The sequence below is a fragment of the Alternaria arbusti genome (assembly GCF_024043155.1).
Source record: "Alternaria arbusti strain BMP 1465 chromosome Unknown scaffold_20, whole genome shotgun sequence".
NCBI lineage: Eukaryota > Fungi > Ascomycota > Dothideomycetes > Pleosporales > Pleosporaceae > Alternaria > Alternaria arbusti.
This window is the reverse complement of record NW_026249960.1, coordinates 312,355-329,708: the sequence shown is the minus strand read 5'-3', so window position 1 is coordinate 329,708 and position 17,354 is coordinate 312,355. Positions and strand designations below refer to the sequence as shown.

General features: G+C 53.7%; 10 protein-coding genes across 10 annotated transcripts; 3 read left to right on the top strand and 7 right to left on the bottom strand.

Moving 5' to 3' along the window:
- Positions 1-115: 115 nt before the first annotated feature.
- Positions 116-2,012, bottom strand: J4E86_010187 (uncharacterized protein; the record flags this gene model as incomplete). The annotated part of the gene is made up of 3 exons (XM_051450686.1): positions 116-902; positions 949-1,798; positions 1,853-2,012. The coding sequence occupies 3 exons, from the start codon at positions 2,010-2,012 to the stop codon at positions 116-118; spliced, it is 1,797 nt and encodes a 598-aa protein (XP_051298201.1).
- Positions 2,013-2,732: 720 nt separating this feature from the next.
- Positions 2,733-3,529, bottom strand: IMP3 (Small subunit (SSU) processome component; the record flags this gene model as incomplete). Its single annotated transcript, XM_051450685.1, has 3 exons — positions 2,733-2,888; positions 2,967-3,335; positions 3,485-3,529. 3 exons carry the CDS (start codon positions 3,527-3,529, stop codon positions 2,733-2,735), a joined length of 570 nt encoding a protein of 189 aa, XP_051298200.1.
- A 220-nt stretch (positions 3,530-3,749) lies between these two features.
- Positions 3,750-5,525, top strand: J4E86_010185 (uncharacterized protein; the record flags this gene model as incomplete). The annotated part of the gene is made up of 3 exons (XM_051450684.1): positions 3,750-3,872; positions 3,939-5,378; positions 5,436-5,525. 3 exons carry the CDS (start codon positions 3,750-3,752, stop codon positions 5,523-5,525), a joined length of 1,653 nt encoding a protein of 550 aa, XP_051298199.1.
- Positions 5,526-5,871: 346 nt separating this feature from the next.
- J4E86_010184 (uncharacterized protein) lies at positions 5,872-7,308 on the bottom strand (the record flags this gene model as incomplete). Its single annotated transcript, XM_051450683.1, has 2 exons — positions 5,872-6,033; positions 6,106-7,308. 2 exons carry the CDS (start codon positions 7,306-7,308, stop codon positions 5,872-5,874), a joined length of 1,365 nt encoding a protein of 454 aa, XP_051298198.1.
- A 275-nt stretch (positions 7,309-7,583) lies between these two features.
- Positions 7,584-8,414, top strand: J4E86_010183 (uncharacterized protein; the record flags this gene model as incomplete). The annotated part of the gene is made up of 1 exon (XM_051450682.1): positions 7,584-8,414. One exon carries the CDS (start codon positions 7,584-7,586, stop codon positions 8,412-8,414), a length of 831 nt encoding a protein of 276 aa, XP_051298197.1.
- Positions 8,415-8,549: 135 nt separating this feature from the next.
- J4E86_010182 (uncharacterized protein) lies at positions 8,550-11,750 on the bottom strand (the record flags this gene model as incomplete). Its single annotated transcript, XM_051450681.1, has 7 exons — positions 8,550-9,214; positions 9,264-9,343; positions 9,391-9,893; positions 9,941-10,500; positions 10,549-11,233; positions 11,299-11,466; positions 11,520-11,750. 7 exons carry the CDS (start codon positions 11,748-11,750, stop codon positions 8,550-8,552), a joined length of 2,892 nt encoding a protein of 963 aa, XP_051298196.1.
- A 480-nt stretch (positions 11,751-12,230) lies between these two features.
- On the top strand, positions 12,231-13,955 carry J4E86_010181 (uncharacterized protein; the record flags this gene model as incomplete). The annotated part of the gene is made up of 4 exons (XM_051450680.1): positions 12,231-12,361; positions 12,407-12,436; positions 12,488-12,562; positions 12,611-13,955. 4 exons carry the CDS (start codon positions 12,231-12,233, stop codon positions 13,953-13,955), a joined length of 1,581 nt encoding a protein of 526 aa, XP_051298195.1.
- A 659-nt stretch (positions 13,956-14,614) lies between these two features.
- Positions 14,615-15,406, bottom strand: J4E86_010180 (uncharacterized protein; the record flags this gene model as incomplete). Its single annotated transcript, XM_051450679.1, has 1 exon — positions 14,615-15,406. The coding sequence occupies one exon, from the start codon at positions 15,404-15,406 to the stop codon at positions 14,615-14,617; it is 792 nt and encodes a 263-aa protein (XP_051298194.1).
- Positions 15,407-16,275: 869 nt separating this feature from the next.
- On the bottom strand, positions 16,276-16,604 carry J4E86_010179 (uncharacterized protein; the record flags this gene model as incomplete). Its single annotated transcript, XM_051450678.1, has 2 exons — positions 16,276-16,337; positions 16,364-16,604. The coding sequence occupies 2 exons, from the start codon at positions 16,602-16,604 to the stop codon at positions 16,276-16,278; spliced, it is 303 nt and encodes a 100-aa protein (XP_051298193.1).
- Positions 16,605-17,023: 419 nt separating this feature from the next.
- On the bottom strand, positions 17,024-17,315 carry J4E86_010178 (uncharacterized protein; the record flags this gene model as incomplete). Its single annotated transcript, XM_051450677.1, has 2 exons — positions 17,024-17,118; positions 17,183-17,315. The coding sequence occupies 2 exons, from the start codon at positions 17,313-17,315 to the stop codon at positions 17,024-17,026; spliced, it is 228 nt and encodes a 75-aa protein (XP_051298192.1).
- Positions 17,316-17,354: the final 39 nt, after the last annotated feature.

The following is a 17,354-nucleotide window of genomic DNA, read 5'->3' as shown; positions in this document are numbered from 1 at the left end:
GGGATCGTGTCTTTTGAAAGCGACACTGATGTTATGTAGATGGTGCGGTAATACTTCGCATGTAATTGCTGATGTAAAACTTTTCACAAGGACGCAGCTCGACGAGCAAACGAACTCATGGCCCTACAGTCCCCGCGACCTTCTTTTCCTGCAACTCTTTCCTGTCGCGTCTCTGTACAGCAACGGTCTTACTGGTGTACTTTCTCTTGTCTACCGACGGAATGAAGAACGCGGCGACCACTCCCAGCAGACCGAACGCTAAGGCCACTAGATACGACAAATGCGCACCCTCCAAGTATGCTTGCTTATTCCCTAAACTGGCTGCAGCTCGAATAGCAGGAGTTATACCTGGGATAGCTTGGTACCCGGCAGCTGTGTTCGCTCTCGCTGCGGTGATCAACCTAGTGACGATATCCGAGGAGAGATTGAAGGGGGCAAGATTAGCACGAACGCGCGCAGGTAAGGCGTCTCCGTACTTGTTGTTCGTAACGTTTCCAAAGATGGCGGTAGCGACAGCGCCAGCAAGTAAACGAGAGGTTCCCGCAAGACCGGCTGCCGTGCCTATATCTTCCTGATATACGATTCCGAAGCCTACCAAGACCATGCCGTTCAAGAGGTTGACAGAGGTACATGTCGAGATGATGACTGTAAGGATGATTGACTTGACGGGATTGTCCATTGTAGATGTGGACATGGCGCCGACGCAGGCTGTCTGTAACGCGACGGCGAACATTATGACCCAACGTTGGTGTCCGATGACCTTGCTGAAAGCCACAATGATGCCACCGATGATGGTTCCGAGAGGTAGGACTTCGGCATACAAGCCTTTGGATATCTCGTCGGTGGCGTAGATGAGTTGGGATAGGCGTGGCCACAGAGTTGCGTTCGAGTAGTATTGCATTCTGTAATTCGTTAGCATAGGCCTTATTGTCAAGTGGAGCAACATACCCGCCTATGGCCATGACTAACATCGGCACGGTAAAGTGGCGAAGTGCTCTGAAAAGACGCGGCGGAAAAAGTGGTGCCGTCAGATTATAGTAGGCCTCGTAGAATCCAAGACCGATCAAGGTCACTAGTCCGATAATGATAGGCGCGAGAACTGTAGCAGAAACCCAAGGAGCCTGAGATCCACCCCAGCTGACACCAACGATGAATAGTGTACACCCAGCCAGGAATAGAAAGAGACCCAGCCAGTCGAATTCGCGTAGAAGCTGTCCAGCAGTCTTACCATGTTCAGCCTTCTTATCCTTCCAGGATGGCGGGTGGTAGAACAAGATCAGAAGGGCAAGGTTAATAGCCTGGAAGCCTATCATAACATAGTAGCAGATGCGCCAGTTGCCCGTCTGCTTGATGATGACCCAACTGACCAACGGCATAATCTGCGCTATGATGGAAGCAGCGTCGAACAACCCAATGGTAACATGACGATATTTGCTCGGCACGATCTCTTGGACAGCACCAAAGGCCATCTCCAGGAAGCCTGAACCGCAGCCAAACAAAGCACCGCCGGCTATCATCTGGTTGATGCTTTGTCCGGTTGCTGAAACGATACTGCCGATGATGAGAATGATAGCTCCGGCGATGAAGAACCATCGTCTGCCAAAGATGTCTGAAAGTCGTCCACCAACGGTGACAAACATCGCGCCACCAAGGTTCCACGATATCGTAATCCAGGTGTATCTAGGATCTGGACCAAGATCGGCATTGATATACGTGAGGATCGCTGGTGGGATGAGGAGGGTAAAGAGGTAGGCGTTGTAGCACATGGCCATAGACACGGCGGCCATCAATGTGCGAACTGGAATGAGTTAGATATGACTGGTGGCCAGTCCGGATGTTGGGCATTACACACAGGTCATGCCGACATCTTCACCGGTGGTTTGTAGATGGCGGATGATCTCTTCGTTGGCGTCATTGCTGGAGATGTAATTGTCGTGATCCGATGTATTCGTGCTGTGCTCGAGCGCTTCGATGTGTGCCACCGAGGGCTCGCGGTCTCCTTTCGCAGCCATAGCGTAGCAAGCGACAATGGAGAAGAGTACTACGAAGTACTGAAAAATATCCGAATCCAGAGCTGGAGGATCAGCACTGTCATAAATACCGTCCCGCTGTTCCTAGTGTGATCCGTCAGCTACCCCGGAATTCACCCCAAACATCCCCACCCATGCGTGGAGATAGCGACATGGCACTTATGCACATGCAAGCGTCTCAAAATTCTAGTACACTTGGGAGCGTTGTACCGATATGAGCATAAGCACTGTCATTGCCGGTTTGGGTAAAGAACTGCATGTCGTATGGCGTCAGTGAGGGAACATGATTGGTCACGGCTCCTTCAGTCGGAAAAACATAGCCAATGCCGACTTAGTATACCCGGTGTTGGCTATCGTTGTCCTGTGTGTGCAACAGTCAGCGGAGGATTACGCACTGGAGTTCGCATTGCTGTGGGTTTTTTAGTGTCCCCCCGAGCGCATGGTGTGCCATCCATCCAATGCATCTCTTCCAAGCTCTGTTCTCGTATGCGAACGCCCTTGAGAAAGGACATGTGATCGCATTCGCTCATTCTCGTAGGATGAGACGTGGTATCATCTGATACGCTGCGTACTTGAATTGCGATGGCAGGTATAAGTGGAAGAACAAAGATCAATTTTTGCCATAGCTGGATATCGCGAGTATGTCGTAACGCCTTCAAATGCTGTATCCACAAACGCCATACAAATAAAGAAACGGAAATCTCATAGGGCCTCGAGTTCGAAATCGTCCAGCTTGTCGCGGTACTTCATGATGTTGCGCTTAATCTTGGAGGAATCGACCCATGTGACGAAATCTTCCATATTCCTCGAGACCAGATACGCTGGGTCTGTGATGACGTCGGTTCCAACTCTTACATGCTGTGTGTCTGTTAGTTCCTGATTGTGTCTAAAGAGGCCAGGTCTATAAAGATCATGTTCGACGTCCAGTGTGCTTACCCCTTGTTCAACGAGTGTGACAGCAGATTGTACATGATCCGCCATACGTAGCCGGGTCATGACGACAGGCAATCTCCTCCGTGCGAATGCGCTCACTGTAAGCTTGTGCTCGACATCGGATAGTTTTCCACGGCCGCCGCCACCAGTACCTAGCAAGCCCATCGAGAACAGCTTCTCCAGTATCAGATCCTCTTGCTTGGCGCGGAAGGGATCTGATGGGTCGAGATTGGCGATTCTGTGTGCAAGTTGTCGCAATGAGCCGGCGAGCTGGTTGTATTTTCGGTAGTCGTCGCGTCCTTGGATTGCGTAGCGGCGCATGACGGCGGCTTCTCGGTGGTCATTATCGCTTTTGTAGGTGTTGAAGTCGACCTGTCAAAAGTGTTAGTGCCTCTTAACAAGTCGTTGTCTCTCCATGTACAGGAGAGAGCGCCGCTGGGCATGGCGAGAATAGCGGCTGTTCGCGCGGCGGTCCCGACGGCGATGCGCAACGGTGGTGGAGTGGAGCAGGTGGTTCATACCTTCTTCAAGAGCTTCTGCTCATGATGCTTGAGTTTGCGCACCATATTGACGAGGTTGTAATGGGATTGTCGTGGGTGGTGGGTCGTGAGTGCTTGCGATGGCTTCGCGACGACGATGAAGATCCAAAGAATTATTTGACAGGGGTGCAGCGGGCGCTAGCAGTAGCGCGACTGCCCCTCCAATGACGCGTGGGGTGCATCCAAATTACTTTTCACTCTTCGAGTCAAACATCCTACAGTCATTCCTCTGAACGCATCCACGAATATGCCGACAGTTCACTTGCTCGACTACGTCGCCGGCAACGTCCGCTCCCTCGTCAATGCCATCGAGAAGGTTGGCTACACCGTCGAATGGGTCAAGACGCCCGCGGACGTGCCCTCTGCCGAGGTACCACCGCCCTCTCACCAAGACGCGCGCAACAATTGACAAGTGCTGATGCAGCATCGCCCCTAGAAACTCATTATTCCCGGCGTCGGCCACTTCGGCCACTGCATGTCCCAGCTAGAGAAAGCCGGCTACGTCGAACCCATCCGCGAACACATCAGGGCGGGGAAACCTTTCATGGGAATATGCGTCGGTGTGCAGGCATTGTTTGAAGGCTCGGAGGAGAGTCCTGAGGTGAAGGGTCTGGGGGTAATCCCTATGCGATTACGGAAGTTCCAGGACGCAGACAAGAGCGTACCGCACATCGGATGGAACAGCGCAAACACATCGCGCACCGGAGAAGTCACGGATGACTCATTGTACGGGCTGCGACCGACGTCGAAATACTACTATGTCCACTCCTACGCCGCGATATATGAGGAGGGTCTGTTAGAGAAGGATGGCTGGGCAGTCGCTACAGCACGGTACGGCGACGAGGAGTTCATCGGCGCAGTCGCAAAGGGAAACATCTTCGCCACACAGTTCCACCCTGAGAAGAGCGGCGCAGCAGGTCTACGCGTCCTAAAGGCTTGGTTGGATGGCAACATATCACAGAAGCTACCGGAAAAGCCATCAGCCGCCGAAACAAAAGAAGGCCTAACAAGACGCGTCATCGCCTGTCTCGACGTACGAACCAACGACCAAGGAGACCTCGTAGTAACAAAAGGCGACCAATACGATGTCCGCGAAAAGGAAGGAGCCGGCGGCGGAGTGCGCAACCTAGGCAAGCCCGTCGAAATGGCTAAGAAATACTACGAACAAGGCGCCGACGAAGTCACTTTCTTGAACATCACATCCTTCCGCAACTGCCCCGTAGCCGACACACCCATGCTCGAGATTCTGCGCCGAACCAGCGAAACCGTTTTCGTGCCTCTGACGATCGGTGGAGGCATACGCGACACGGTAGACACAGACGGAAGCAAGATCTCTGCTCTTGACATCGCGACCATGTACTTCAAGTCCGGCGCGGACAAAGTAAGCATAGGCTCTGACGCCGTCACCGCAGCCGAGGAATACTACGCGCGAGGCAGCAAACTCTCTGGCGCCACGGCCATAGAAACCATCTCATCTGCCTACGGCAGACAAGCCGTCGTCATCAGCGTAGACCCCAAGCGCGTATACGTCCCCTCGCCCGACGCGACTCCCCACCACACTATCAAAACCACAACTCCAGGTCCCAACGGCGAGGAATACTGCTGGTACCAATGCACCATCAAGGGCGGACGCGAGGGCCGCGACTTCGACGTCCGCCAACTCGTCACCGCAGTCGAAGCCATGGGCGCAGGAGAGATCCTGTTAAACTGCATCGACAAAGACGGAAGCAACAGTGGATTCGACACAGAGCTCATCAACGACGTCAAAGACGCGATCAAGATCCCTGTTATCGCGAGTAGTGGCGCAGGACACCCCGGTCATTTCGAAGAGGTGTTTGCCAAGACGAAGACGGATGCTGCGTTGGGTGCTGGAATGGTGAGTATCCATTCTACTTTCATTCCGAACATGGATATAGTGACTAACATGTTGCAGTTCCACAGAGGCGAATACACAGTCAAACAAGTTAAAGACCACCTGCAAGAAAAGGGACAGGTCGTGCGGCCGTTCGAAAACGATATATAAACATATGTTTGGACTCCCAATGGAATCCCTGACTATGCCCTCTCTAGTATTTCGTAAACATGTATATATACAGAAGTAGAGTGTATCTCCGCCAGGCATCGATCGTGAACCCGTAGACCCGCGTCAGCAAGTTGACGCATCGTAGTGCAGCACTCCAGTACCATCGATGCGTGAAACATGACCACCATTGTTCGTCAGATTCTGGATGCGTTGTCCTCATATCGCGAAATGCCGCGCCGTGCCATGTATCGACCTGCAAATGGTATTCATACAGATATTCTGCAAATGGCTCAAACGAAGATGCTGCTTTTGGATGAGTGTCGTTTATATGATTCCGAGTCTTTGTTCACTTTCTCCTCTTCATAACCTTGGTGCACATATCCACCAATCCGGTCTTGGCTTCGCTTTCGGGGAAGAAGGAGATAGCCTCGATGGCTTTGTCGACGTAGTCTTGTGCCAGAGCGCGGGTTTGCTCCAGACCCGAACTTTGAGAAACGATTTCGCGAGCCTGTGTCAAACGATTAGCAACTCCCACTCTTCTCAACTCCCCGCACAATGCGGGGCATATTCCAAGACTTACCCTCTGAACATCCCCCTCCTCAGAAAACTTCCGCCCAACCAATTTCCCCAAACTACTCTCCTCCTTCCACGCAAACAACAACGGCGCAGTCGCAAGTCCCAATTCCAAATCCGCACCCGCTGGCTTCCCGAGCTCCGCTTCGCTAACCGTGTAATCCAGCATATCGTCTACGAGCTGGAATGCAAGACCCAGGTTCTTTCCATACAGATACGCCGCCTCCACGACCTCGGGACTCGAGCCACCCAGGATAGCGGCGGCGCGACAGCTCTTCGAGATGAGGGACGCGGATTTGAGGTATGTTTTTTGGAGGTAGTATGCTACTGTGTCTTCTGTCCAACTGGGGTTCTTCTCGTCCCGAGCCGTGTTTTTGAGCTGCATGAATTCGCCCTCGACGAGGTTTGCGATGACGGTAGCGAGGAGTTCTGTGACTTCTGGGTCGCGGAGACGGGCGAGTGCGACGGAGGCACGGCCAAGCAGGAAATCGCCAGCCAGAACGGCCATTTTATTGCCGAATTCAATGTTCGCGCTGGGTGCGGCGCGGCGGGAGACGGAGTGGTCGATTACATCGTCGTGGAGTAAACTAGCCGTGTGAATCAATTCTGTGATTTCCGCGAGGCGGCGTTGGGAAGGGAGGATATCGCTGTCTTCAGCCGTATACGCAGAGTCATGTCGTATACTGCTAATAGGACTTTGATCCGGGTTCTCATCTGCCAGGATCCGTGGATTGGTAATCGAGATATCCGCGCTTTGACTCCCAATTCCCAAGTCCCGTCTTGAACTCCGCGGTGTGAGGGCTGTGGCTCGGCTCATGAGCAGGACGAGCATGGGGCGCACGTATTTTCCTTCGCTCTGGGTGTAGTACTTTGCGACGGTGTCGAGGGTGGGGTGCCCGGATCCAAGTAGGGATCGTATGTTTCCGGTGAGGAACTTCATCTCGCGGGCGACGGTTTGGAAGGGGTCCATCTTGATGGGCGCATCCGGTGGCGGCGACGACATGACGTTTTGCGCTACGTGGGCGGCGGCGGCCCAGGACGACTGGTTTCGCCGCCGCGAGGGGTGGTGGAGGCTTGGTGTCGCATTTTTCTGCGTGTGTATTGAGCGGGCGAGGGCGGCGTTACGGTAGGGACATGTTGAGATGTGCGATAGTGACGAAGTTTGCTGTCGCGCGATGGACGTCGCGAGCCGGGGTGTGCGGCTCGTCATGGGGGGTTGGGCCGTGAAACTTTGTCTGAAACGGGCAGACACGGTGCAATTGAGGGGTTGGAGCAGCGTCTCGGAACACACAGAGTGGGTGGTGGTGGTGAAGTGGGCTAGTGATATGTTCGCCCGCAGCTATCGGCTAGATTTGTCGAAGTCAAAATATCCATGACGTTCCGAACGCTAGCTCCCCTCGGTCGCCGCACATCCCTGTCGCGTCGTCTATGGCGCGTGCCTGTGACGCTGTTTCTTACCGTCTACACAACACACTCCACACAGCCATGGTCCTGCTTACTATGACTCCCGGTATCGTCCGGGCAGTCGCAACAGCCAAACACGTATCCGCCGACGACTACGAGAAACTCCAGCATGCCGACGAGCCCTCGCTTGCGGAGCCCAAAGTCGGGAATCCCATCTCCCACAGCCAGTTGATCGACCTGTCAAAGCTGCTGAAGAAGCATGTCGACAAAGACACCAAAGACACTTCAGAGACCACAGAAGACACCTCATCTCCCACGCCAACGACCCTCGCCGCCCTCCTGCACAACACAACAATCTACATCCCACCGCCTCCCCCCAAGCCCACGCAAACCCCCGAATACCACGCCCTAATGGCCCGTCTCCGCGCCGAGCAAGAAGCCCTCTCTTATGAACGCATGCTACACCCGCCGCCAACACGCGAATCCTTCTCTCAGCGCTTCCCCCGCGCCCCAGAACCATTCTCGATTGGAGCAACACAGACTACTAGCGAGGAAGACGAACTATCATATGAGGAAGTGCATCGCCAGATCATCCTCATCATAAACATCTTGGTCTCGGTTGTGTGTGTGGCAGTATTCATATGGGTAGCAGCGCGACACTGGAGTGTAGGCAGTAGACTAGGACTGAGCATGGGAGGATCGTTGGGTATTGCAGTTGCCGAGGTAGCTGTATACAGTGGGTATGTGAGGAAGGTGCGGGAAGCAAAGCGCTTAGAAAAGAAGAAGCCGGAGATTAAGGAGATAGTCAAGACATGGGTACTGGGCGAGGACGAGGGTAAGGAGGGGGACACAACAGGGTGGAAAGAGAAAGACGTGGATGGAGTCAGGTTCAGAAAGGGCAAGCATCGTTGAAGATGTGATTCAGATTACGCCAATTCATGCTTGGAAGAATACCCATCATTACTGCTCCCCAAACAACGCCTGCAATGCAGTTGAAGTCCCCCCGCGCCAACGCACAAATCACAAGCTAGAAATAAGTCTCAACGTTTACTTCTTATCCTTCCTTCTTCCGGCTACACCCCCAGCGAACCGCCCAAGGTTGCTCAGGCTAGACCTTGGCTTATGGCCCTGCACTGGACCCGGTGGCGCAGGTTGGGGTGGGGGTCGCATCGCGTTCGCAGGACTACCGGGTCTCAGCCCAGCAACGCTCTTGGGAGGTGCACTCGGCGTAGGTGCCCTGGGGCCCATCTTCTCCTGCATCTCTTCCTCTTCACCCATGCTGGCCATCCGCTGAGTGCGTCTCGCCTTCTCCTGCGTCTGCTTAAACCTGTCGAGCAGCTCTGACCACTTCACGGTTCCACCAGCCTCGGGGCCACCCAGACCATCTCTTGGCTTCAAGCGGCCAGGGCGTTCGAATGTCGAAACATTGGATCCTGCAGAGGATGGAATGCCGCTGCTAGCACTGCTGTTCGAGCCAACTTCTGAGCTTTTTTGCCGCAAGTGGTTTAGGGTAGGGGAGGAGGAGGAAGGGTGCACATACGTCGAGCTGCTGCGCTGCGGCGCAATATGCAGGTAGCCAATGGCCGAGACGCTGTTAAGACGGTTCTTGAGCGCTGCAAACGCTGACGATTGAGGCAGCAGCATGAGCAGGCCGTACATGCACTTGTAGAGGTGCGGGTATCGCTCTGGCTCCAGGAGCTGCATGCGCAGGTCTAGTCACTACAGTCAGTAAGGTGCCACGGTTCGAGGAGAGGTTCTTACATGTGAAGACGGGAGACTCGAGTAGCTGGACGAGCTTGTCGATTTGGATGAGCATGTTGACGGTCATCTCAAGGTCCGCACTATCACAGTCAGTAATGCCCGTTGAATACCACGTTGAGGAACATACAAAACTTGAAGCAGATGGTATGCTTGCTCATAAGCTTGGGCAAGTAGACACAGTGAGAAGGTAGCGACGGCGTTGTTGCACCACGCCTTGAACAGAATGACAAAGAACGATTGGCCATCCTTGTTGTCGAGGTTCCTGAGTCGTCTTCGTAGATCAGCAAGCTCTGGGGCAGTAATGAGATTGTTGTTGAGGTTCTGCACCATGATACTGGCAAATTCGACATCCTCGTCCTTCGCAAGGCAATCAGCCATGGTACGGTATATACGCTCAGCACTCAATGTTATGCAGAGCTGTCTGATGATGAGGTTACCACGAGTTTCGAGGAGTCGGCGGTCTGTACAGAACAGCTTCAGGAGATTAACCATGAATGAAGTGAAGTAGGTATCATCGCTGTGCAGTGAGATCTGTGATAGAAGAAGCAAGTCGCGCGTAACGACTGCATCTGAAGGGTCCGAAAGCGTCTTCAGCAATGCAGGGAATGTGCCGTCGTCCACTGTCAGTATCTTGAGATTGTTAGCAATTGCCTTATTGCCAGCATGTTTACACTCACTCTGCCAGGTGCCATTCTATGGAGCATTATCAGCCATGCTATGGCCGCAACGCGAGTGGCTTCGTGTTCATTCAAGAACTGCAGCGTCAAAGCGCTGACAGCAGCTTGGTAGTCCAGCTCTGGTATTGGACGCGGGGATGGGCCTCGCTCCTCTGCTGGTGTGGGCGATCGCGTACCCTTGCCATCTGGCGATTCAGCCTTGTTTGCTTGATCGCGGATGACTGCCTTGAGCAATCGGCCAGATAGATTAGAATCGCGCCGCTGCGTGCCGGTGAGCTCTTTACCTAGCTCAGATAGGGAAGGCGGTAGCTGAATCTGTCCACCTGCAGCACCATCGCGGGGGCGGTCATCGTCAGATAATGACAGTATATAGTCCATCAACGAGGCGTTGACCTTGACTGCAGCTTTGCGAACGGTGTCGACGTCGTGCGACATGCGCGGCAGGACGTGCGACAATAGACTGGGAACAAACGGCATGATGTCCTCTGGGCAAATGTCGAAGAAGTTGTCTATCCAGCGGAGTGCCGTGAGCAGTATTTCAGTCTGCTCTTCTTCTGTGCCTACACCAGTCAGCTTCGATCCTTGTATAGAGTATTTGTTAAACCCACCTGATGGGGGCACCAGGAAGTCGACTAGAATCTCAAGGATCTTGGGATGGTCTACGTGCACATCCTGGCCAGGTATCCAGTTTCCGTCGCCGTTGACAGACTTTCCGCTGTCGCCAGAGATGGAGCCGCTCTCTCCGCTTGCCTCGCCCTTGTCGTTGATCGAATCGTCCAGCTCGAGAGGGGTGCTGTCTGTCGCTTCGCTGCCACTATGGATGCTACCCGTAGAGTTCCTGCGATCGTCCTTGCCGTTGCTCCTCTTGCTTTCTGCTATGCCCTTCTTGATGCGGGCGATTTTCTTGATCTCGCTTAAGAACCTGTCCAATGCCGCCTGCGTCATGGTGTATACATCTTGGTTGGTGTCGCTCAGGAATCTGAAGAGGCCACCGAGGAAGCGAGGGAGGTGAGCGATGAGCTCGAGGTCGGGTATGGAGTCGAGTAGTGTGATCCATGCTACCAGGAAGGAACGTGTGAACGGATTAAGGACATAGATGCGTTCTTCGAGGAGGGGCAGGAAGCGTTCGAGGTTGAAAGCGAATGGGTGGGGCTCGTCTTCGGGGTCTTCTTGGTCGGGCATGTCGTGTAGGACAGATACGTAGCTGGCAGCCGACTCGGAGACGATGTCCTTGATTAGACGGTCGAGCAGTTCTGCGCCGTTCTTGACTGAGAGCTCCGAATCTGCAGCCATCTGGACGGTCCGGGCCGTGTTAGCCTTGTCTCACCAGTTGCAGGAGGCATTATGGGTCTTCTCACCTTGCACAGGGCATCGAAGACCTGGTTAAAGTATACGAGTATCTCGCCCTTGGCGACCTTTGCGATGTTGTACATGCTCTCGCACGCATAGTACCTGACGCGGGCATCTTGATCGCTGAAGCACGCGAGGACCGGGGGCACGATTTCTTCGAGATAGCGAGCGACTTCCTGGCGAAATGTTAGTAGGGATATCAAGCTGTGTATCAGATATGTCTACGCACCGGGCCCAGGGCTATCGAGGCGGCAGCCAGCCCTATCAGGCCGCCGTTGCGGGCGTGGGGCTGGTGGACGGCATAGGCGTACTCCTGGCACAGCTGGCGCACGATGCGGGCTATCCTGTCGTGGTCCTGGGCGGCGAGGGCGTCGCGGATGAGGCCTTCGAGCTCGAGCGCGCCGCTCTTGCGCTTGTCGTAGAGCTTGTCGTTGAGGGCTTTAGTGATATTGACGTCCATGGTGAGGTCGCGGGCAGGACAAGTCTACATGGTGCAGCGGCTAGCCTATCGCATCTTGGAGTAACAGCGTGCGGGGTATCGGGAGCGTCGTGAAGCAGGGCGAGGAGGAACGTGCAGCCCTTCACGGTGTAAACCACGATGCTCGAGCCGACGGGGTCACGACAGGGATCTGCGCTTTTAACGGAAGGCACACACGTCATCGTGCCTTCCTACACAACCGCCTATCCTTGTCACTAGCACCCGCCGATAAACGAGACATTTCCAAAAGCAACCCCGAGCAGATGCCCAAGGCATGTCTCGACGACTGCCCTCTGCCCATTCTCACGACCCCCAGTGTCATGGCGATTGGCAGCTCCCCTTTCCGCTAGGCGCTTAGTCTTCCAAGTCACTCGCTCGCTCTGACCAACACCCTTCGCCGTCATCGCCGCCTCACATCACCCTTGGGTTCACCTGCCCCTGTCAGGTGCGACCAGCGTCGACATGGAAAAGTTCAAGAATAAATTCCTGAACGCCCACCGTCGCTCGCGGCGAGAGGATGACATGGAGAAACTGAGGGAGCCCAAGGTCTCGCCCATCGCGACAGGCGGGTTCAAGCACTGGGCCGTGGCTTTGTAAGTCTTGTTCGTCTCCCGAGTGACGAGTACTTACATCAGCAGCATAGTCTGCAACTTCAATGTTGATATCGGGTAGGTTATCCGAATGCCATGTCTTCGGAGAGTAATGTATTGAGTTTGTAGCCCAGAAATCGAGATTCTATACCCTCCAGATGTGCCCTTTACGACGGCCGACCTGAGTGCTATATGCTTCAACAGGTACATTCGTCCGCCAGTTCCGAGTGGTACAATCTAAGTCGCATCTAGTTTTCCTGAGCAACAGAACACAGAGACCGCCGAAGACCTCTGTTACGACTTCGCCATCACCAACAACTCGCCCGACATCAAACTGACTTCGCCAAATGCCCCTCATGGCAGCCCAGACACCCTCTACGGCTCGTGTATCTTCCGCCAAGAGTTTGACGATACGATGAAGAGGAGTTTCAATCAAAGAACACTGGTCATGATTTCCCACCACAACTTCACTTCCTTCCATCATCGCATCTTACAGAAGATGACAGAGTCCGGACCCCTCAGCGACCCAACGACTTTAGAAGCTGCATTCTCACAGATGAACACATGGGCGCCCCCAGCACTCGGACGTCACGATCTCCCCTTCATGGGCAGCATGTTAACTTTGGACATCGCACCACATCGCGCCTTCCCTCTCCAAGGACTCCCAGGACCCACGCCACTAATCTCCGACATACCCCTCTCCATCTACGCCTACGAACCCGTCGGCTCCTGGGACAACATCATGCACTACATGCCCTGCATCACGGACCTCTACGTGCTCTACGAGAAACTCATCCTTTGTGAAAGCGTCATCGTCATCGCAAAGTCCCCCCAACTAGCCAGCGAAGCCGTCTCCTCCCTCGTCGACCTCATCTGCCCCGTACCCTATGCCGGCGTAGTGAAACCCTACATGACCATGCAAGCCAACTTCAAAAGCATCGGCATCGACGGCGGCACCCCAACCTCCTTCATCATCGGCGTCACAAACCCCTTCTTACTCAAACGCATCGTCGCCGCCGCAGAAGCCAGCCACAAAGCGCGGCCACACATTTTGTATCTGCAAAATTTCGACGGCCCCGTCCCAACACGCCGCCACCACTCCCTCCACCACAAATCCAGCCGCAACGCCCTCCTCGACCTCCCCGGCGGCGGCATCGAAGTCCACACGCCCTCCAAACGCTTCCTAAAATCAGACCCTGCAGTCGTATCGCAAATCGAATCCCTACTCAAACTCGGCGACCAAACCCGCGAGCTAGGCCCCATAATCCGGCGCCACTTTGCGGAGCTCACCGCACAGTTCATCGCGCCCATAAACCGCTACCTCGCTACCTCCAACGTCGTTACGCCCGGTGGCGCAAACCGGTACGCCAGTTTCCACGTCCCGGACCTGATGAGCAGTGTGAGCAAGTATGGGACGAGTGTCAAGTTTCGCGGGTCGAACCCGCTGCAGAGACATAGGGCAAGGGATGGGCTTTATGAGAGTTTTTGCAAGAGCGCGAGTTTTTATAGTTGGTTGGAGATGAAGATTAGTTTGGAGAATGAGGCTAGTGCGGGGATGTTGAATACGCCTGTTGCTTCTTCTGCTGGTAGTGGGTGAGATGGGCGTCAATGGGATGAGATGGGTTGGGAAGGGCAGTGGTGTGTAATTTTGGAAGGTGGACTGGGGCTGGAGGGAAGGTTGTAATTCGCAAGATACCACGAGATATAGAGATTACAGAATGTCTGTTTGATGGGAATGCATGTTCAATATTTACTTTGTACAGGCGTGTCATGTGAAGAGAAATGACACATTCTTATGCTTACTTTCCAATGCAAGACAAACAACATCGATACCCACATACAGGATATTTATGTTGTTCAAAGTCGCAACTAGACTGACGCTTGAAACTCAACGCGAGGTATGTAGGCCATGTGTTTTCTCAAACCCGTCCTTGAGCAACGTCTCCGCGCGGATCTTCCTTTTCCATTGCAATTCTCCTCGCCGATTCACATCCATCTTTACCCAGAGACCACCCAGTTGTCAGCTTAATTTTCAAAGCCAGTCACGTCTCTCAACCATCCTGTCCAGTAATTCCAGAGACTGCTGCAACTTCCAAATCCTCCAGCGTCAGAGTTCATAAGGAGAGCCGACAGTCTCATACGCTGCAAAGCAAGAACGTCGTCCTTCACTATAGCCCCCTCCTTTTGAAACCTTGAGTCATAAGGTATCATGATCGCATTTAGCATGTCGATGTAAGCGCTTGCGGGAGGACGATATTAACCATTGAGGTTCTCGACACGAATTGTTTGCCTGGGAGAAAGATCGGCGCCCCAACTAGGCTGGTCAGGTACGGGGGAACTTGAAGACTGGTCGACGACGGGGACGCTTCGATGTCTAATAGATTCGCCTTTCAAACGCAAACCATTTCCATGTGACGTGGAGATGATCAGACCCAACATGCAGTCATCCAGGTACTCCACAATGATGACTGGATAGGATTTGGCGCAGATGTAACCGAACTCAGTGTGGATGTCGGAGGAAGACACCGACAACGAGGGGCGCAGAACAGGAAACCAGCCGATGTCACCGATACTGAAATTGTCCTGGGGGACGGGCTTGACATCTGCATATTGTTCCAGGTGGGGACACAGTGTAAGGCTCGACAGTCTCTCGTCCAACTTGACGACAGCGGTCTTGGTTTTGGGCCTTGAGGCTACAGCGCCAGAAGCTGTGCCCATCTCTGTATTTCTGGCGGCGGCTTCCACTCGGGCAGTTATATCCGAGACCCTGACCTGCGTAGCGGTGACTGCGACGTTTGTTGGTGCGGGAGCAGTAGTGACTGCGATGTTTGCAGATTCGGGTGTAACAGCGACTGCGACAGGCGCGCGCACAGGGGCCCATCTGCCAAAACCAGGCATTGTGAGATGACTCTTTGCTGCGCGATTCGCCGCCGTCATCTTCCTATATGCTCTTGCTGAAAGGTAATCGTACTCGCGATTGCATCTTCGAATCCTTTCTGTGTTGTCTATGATGTCCTCTTGGATCTCCTCGATCGCTTGGTCGTCCATCGTCGCTTCGCGCCTTGAGTAAGATCGGAGCTGCTCATGTCGTTCCTTAGATCGCTGCTTCTGGTGAAGCTCTTCCTCCAAACGAATTCGTCTCTTGTCGATGTGTCTCCACGTCCGTATGTTGGCACATAGATCATCCCAGGCGTCCCTCTCTGCAGAGGTCACTCGCGTCAGTTCTGAAACTGAGATTGCCGGTACGTAGGAATCTTCGAGAAGATGTCGACCATGGTGCCTCGACGCAATACGCAAATACTGATCCTCCAATGCTTTCAGGCTTGCCTTACCCCGCTGAAGTCTTTCATTGAGAATTAAATTCCACTCGTCTCCAACCGTGTCGTGTAGTCGCGCCGCCGCCTCCTCGTAATCAGCGACCACTATTATTTTACTCTCTATTTCCCGCTCCAGATCTAGTAGATTTTTTGATGTTCGCGACATCGTGGGATGATCTGATACACGGCTGTAAGAGGTGTATCTCGTCGCGGAAATCGTATCGTGTGAGGGGATGGCTTTCGAATTGGTAGGCTAGCCGCCTTGGAACGAAAACAACGGCGTGGTGCGATGAGAGACGGAAGGTTTTTCCAAAAGCCCGTTTAGTGTGCGAGAGTATTTGCGCAAACGGCGCCTCGCTTGGCGAAGCAGCTTTCACTTTCGTGACAGTGTACCGCGACTGTACCGCTTTCTGATAAAGAGATGTCGAATACAGAACGCATAGCAGCAGTACTATCAGAAGTTCATGGGCCATCATTGCCCTCTCTAAGACACCGGACAGATATCGCCAGCACACTCTTTCATCGCCGCCAGCCTCACCTCTCACCCCCCTCCTCTCACCTCATCCTCCCATTATCCAATTACCATCCTACAAACACCCCTCAATAGCCCTCCTCACCTCCTTCGGCTTCGCCCCGGTAACCCCCTCCATAATATCCCCATCCTTAAACACACTAAACGTCGGCATACTCCTAACCCCCAGCTCCTGCGCAATATCCTCACACTCCTCCACATCATACGTATAAAACTTGACATTTGGGTACTCAGCCACCATCTTTGCGACTTCAGGGGCGACGATGTGGCAGTTCTTGCACCAGGTGGCTGTGCCTTCGAGGATGGTGACGCCTTCGTACATGACGGCTTTGAGGTACTCGGCTTTGGTGTGGAGGGTTGGTATGGAGGGGGTGGTGGAGGGGGTTGAGGATGTCATGATTGGGGAGTGTGAGGTGGTACCTGGGGAGGTATGAGATGGGAGGTCGAGTCAAGATGGGTGTTTGGTGTTGTTGATGGATGTTTGGTGAGGCTGCAGGGCTGGGGTGGACATGTGTGGGGAAGGAGACGATGATGTTGATGACGTCATCGCTTTCCGCGTGGAAAGAACGCCGACGCGATGGTCCATCGTCTCGTTCTCATGCCGCTTTTCACGCATGCGATAGCCGACTATGAGCTTCGATTCCTTAGTTGCGCCTGAAAGCATACTTGTACAGTACGATGGAGCACACGAATAAGCTGTACATTACTCATGCAGCATTCAGGCGCGCGCATCATTGACGTTGAAAGACATTATATTCTTATTTCAATATGGTATCATAACTTCATCTCTCCCCAAACAAGGCAGTAGAGAGTTCCCTACTCGCCCTTACCCTGCTTTCCATAGAAAGCGTCCTCACCACCAAGTGCCTTGAGTGCCTCAGCAGACTTCTTCTTGGACTCTTCGCTAGTGTCTGCATCACGCGTTAGTCTCTCATCTCATCAAACACGCAGCTAGGTATCTCAGGGAATGCGTACTGGGGTTGCTCAAGTTTGCCTTGTGACCCGAAGCCTTGTTGCTGATATCCTCGGTGGTGTTGTTGATATTCTGGTCCGCCTCGCTGAGACCGGGGGCGGTGATGCCCTGGTGGGAAACTCCTTGGCCGGACATGTTTGATGGTGGTTTGGTGTAAAGTGTGATTTGGTCGTG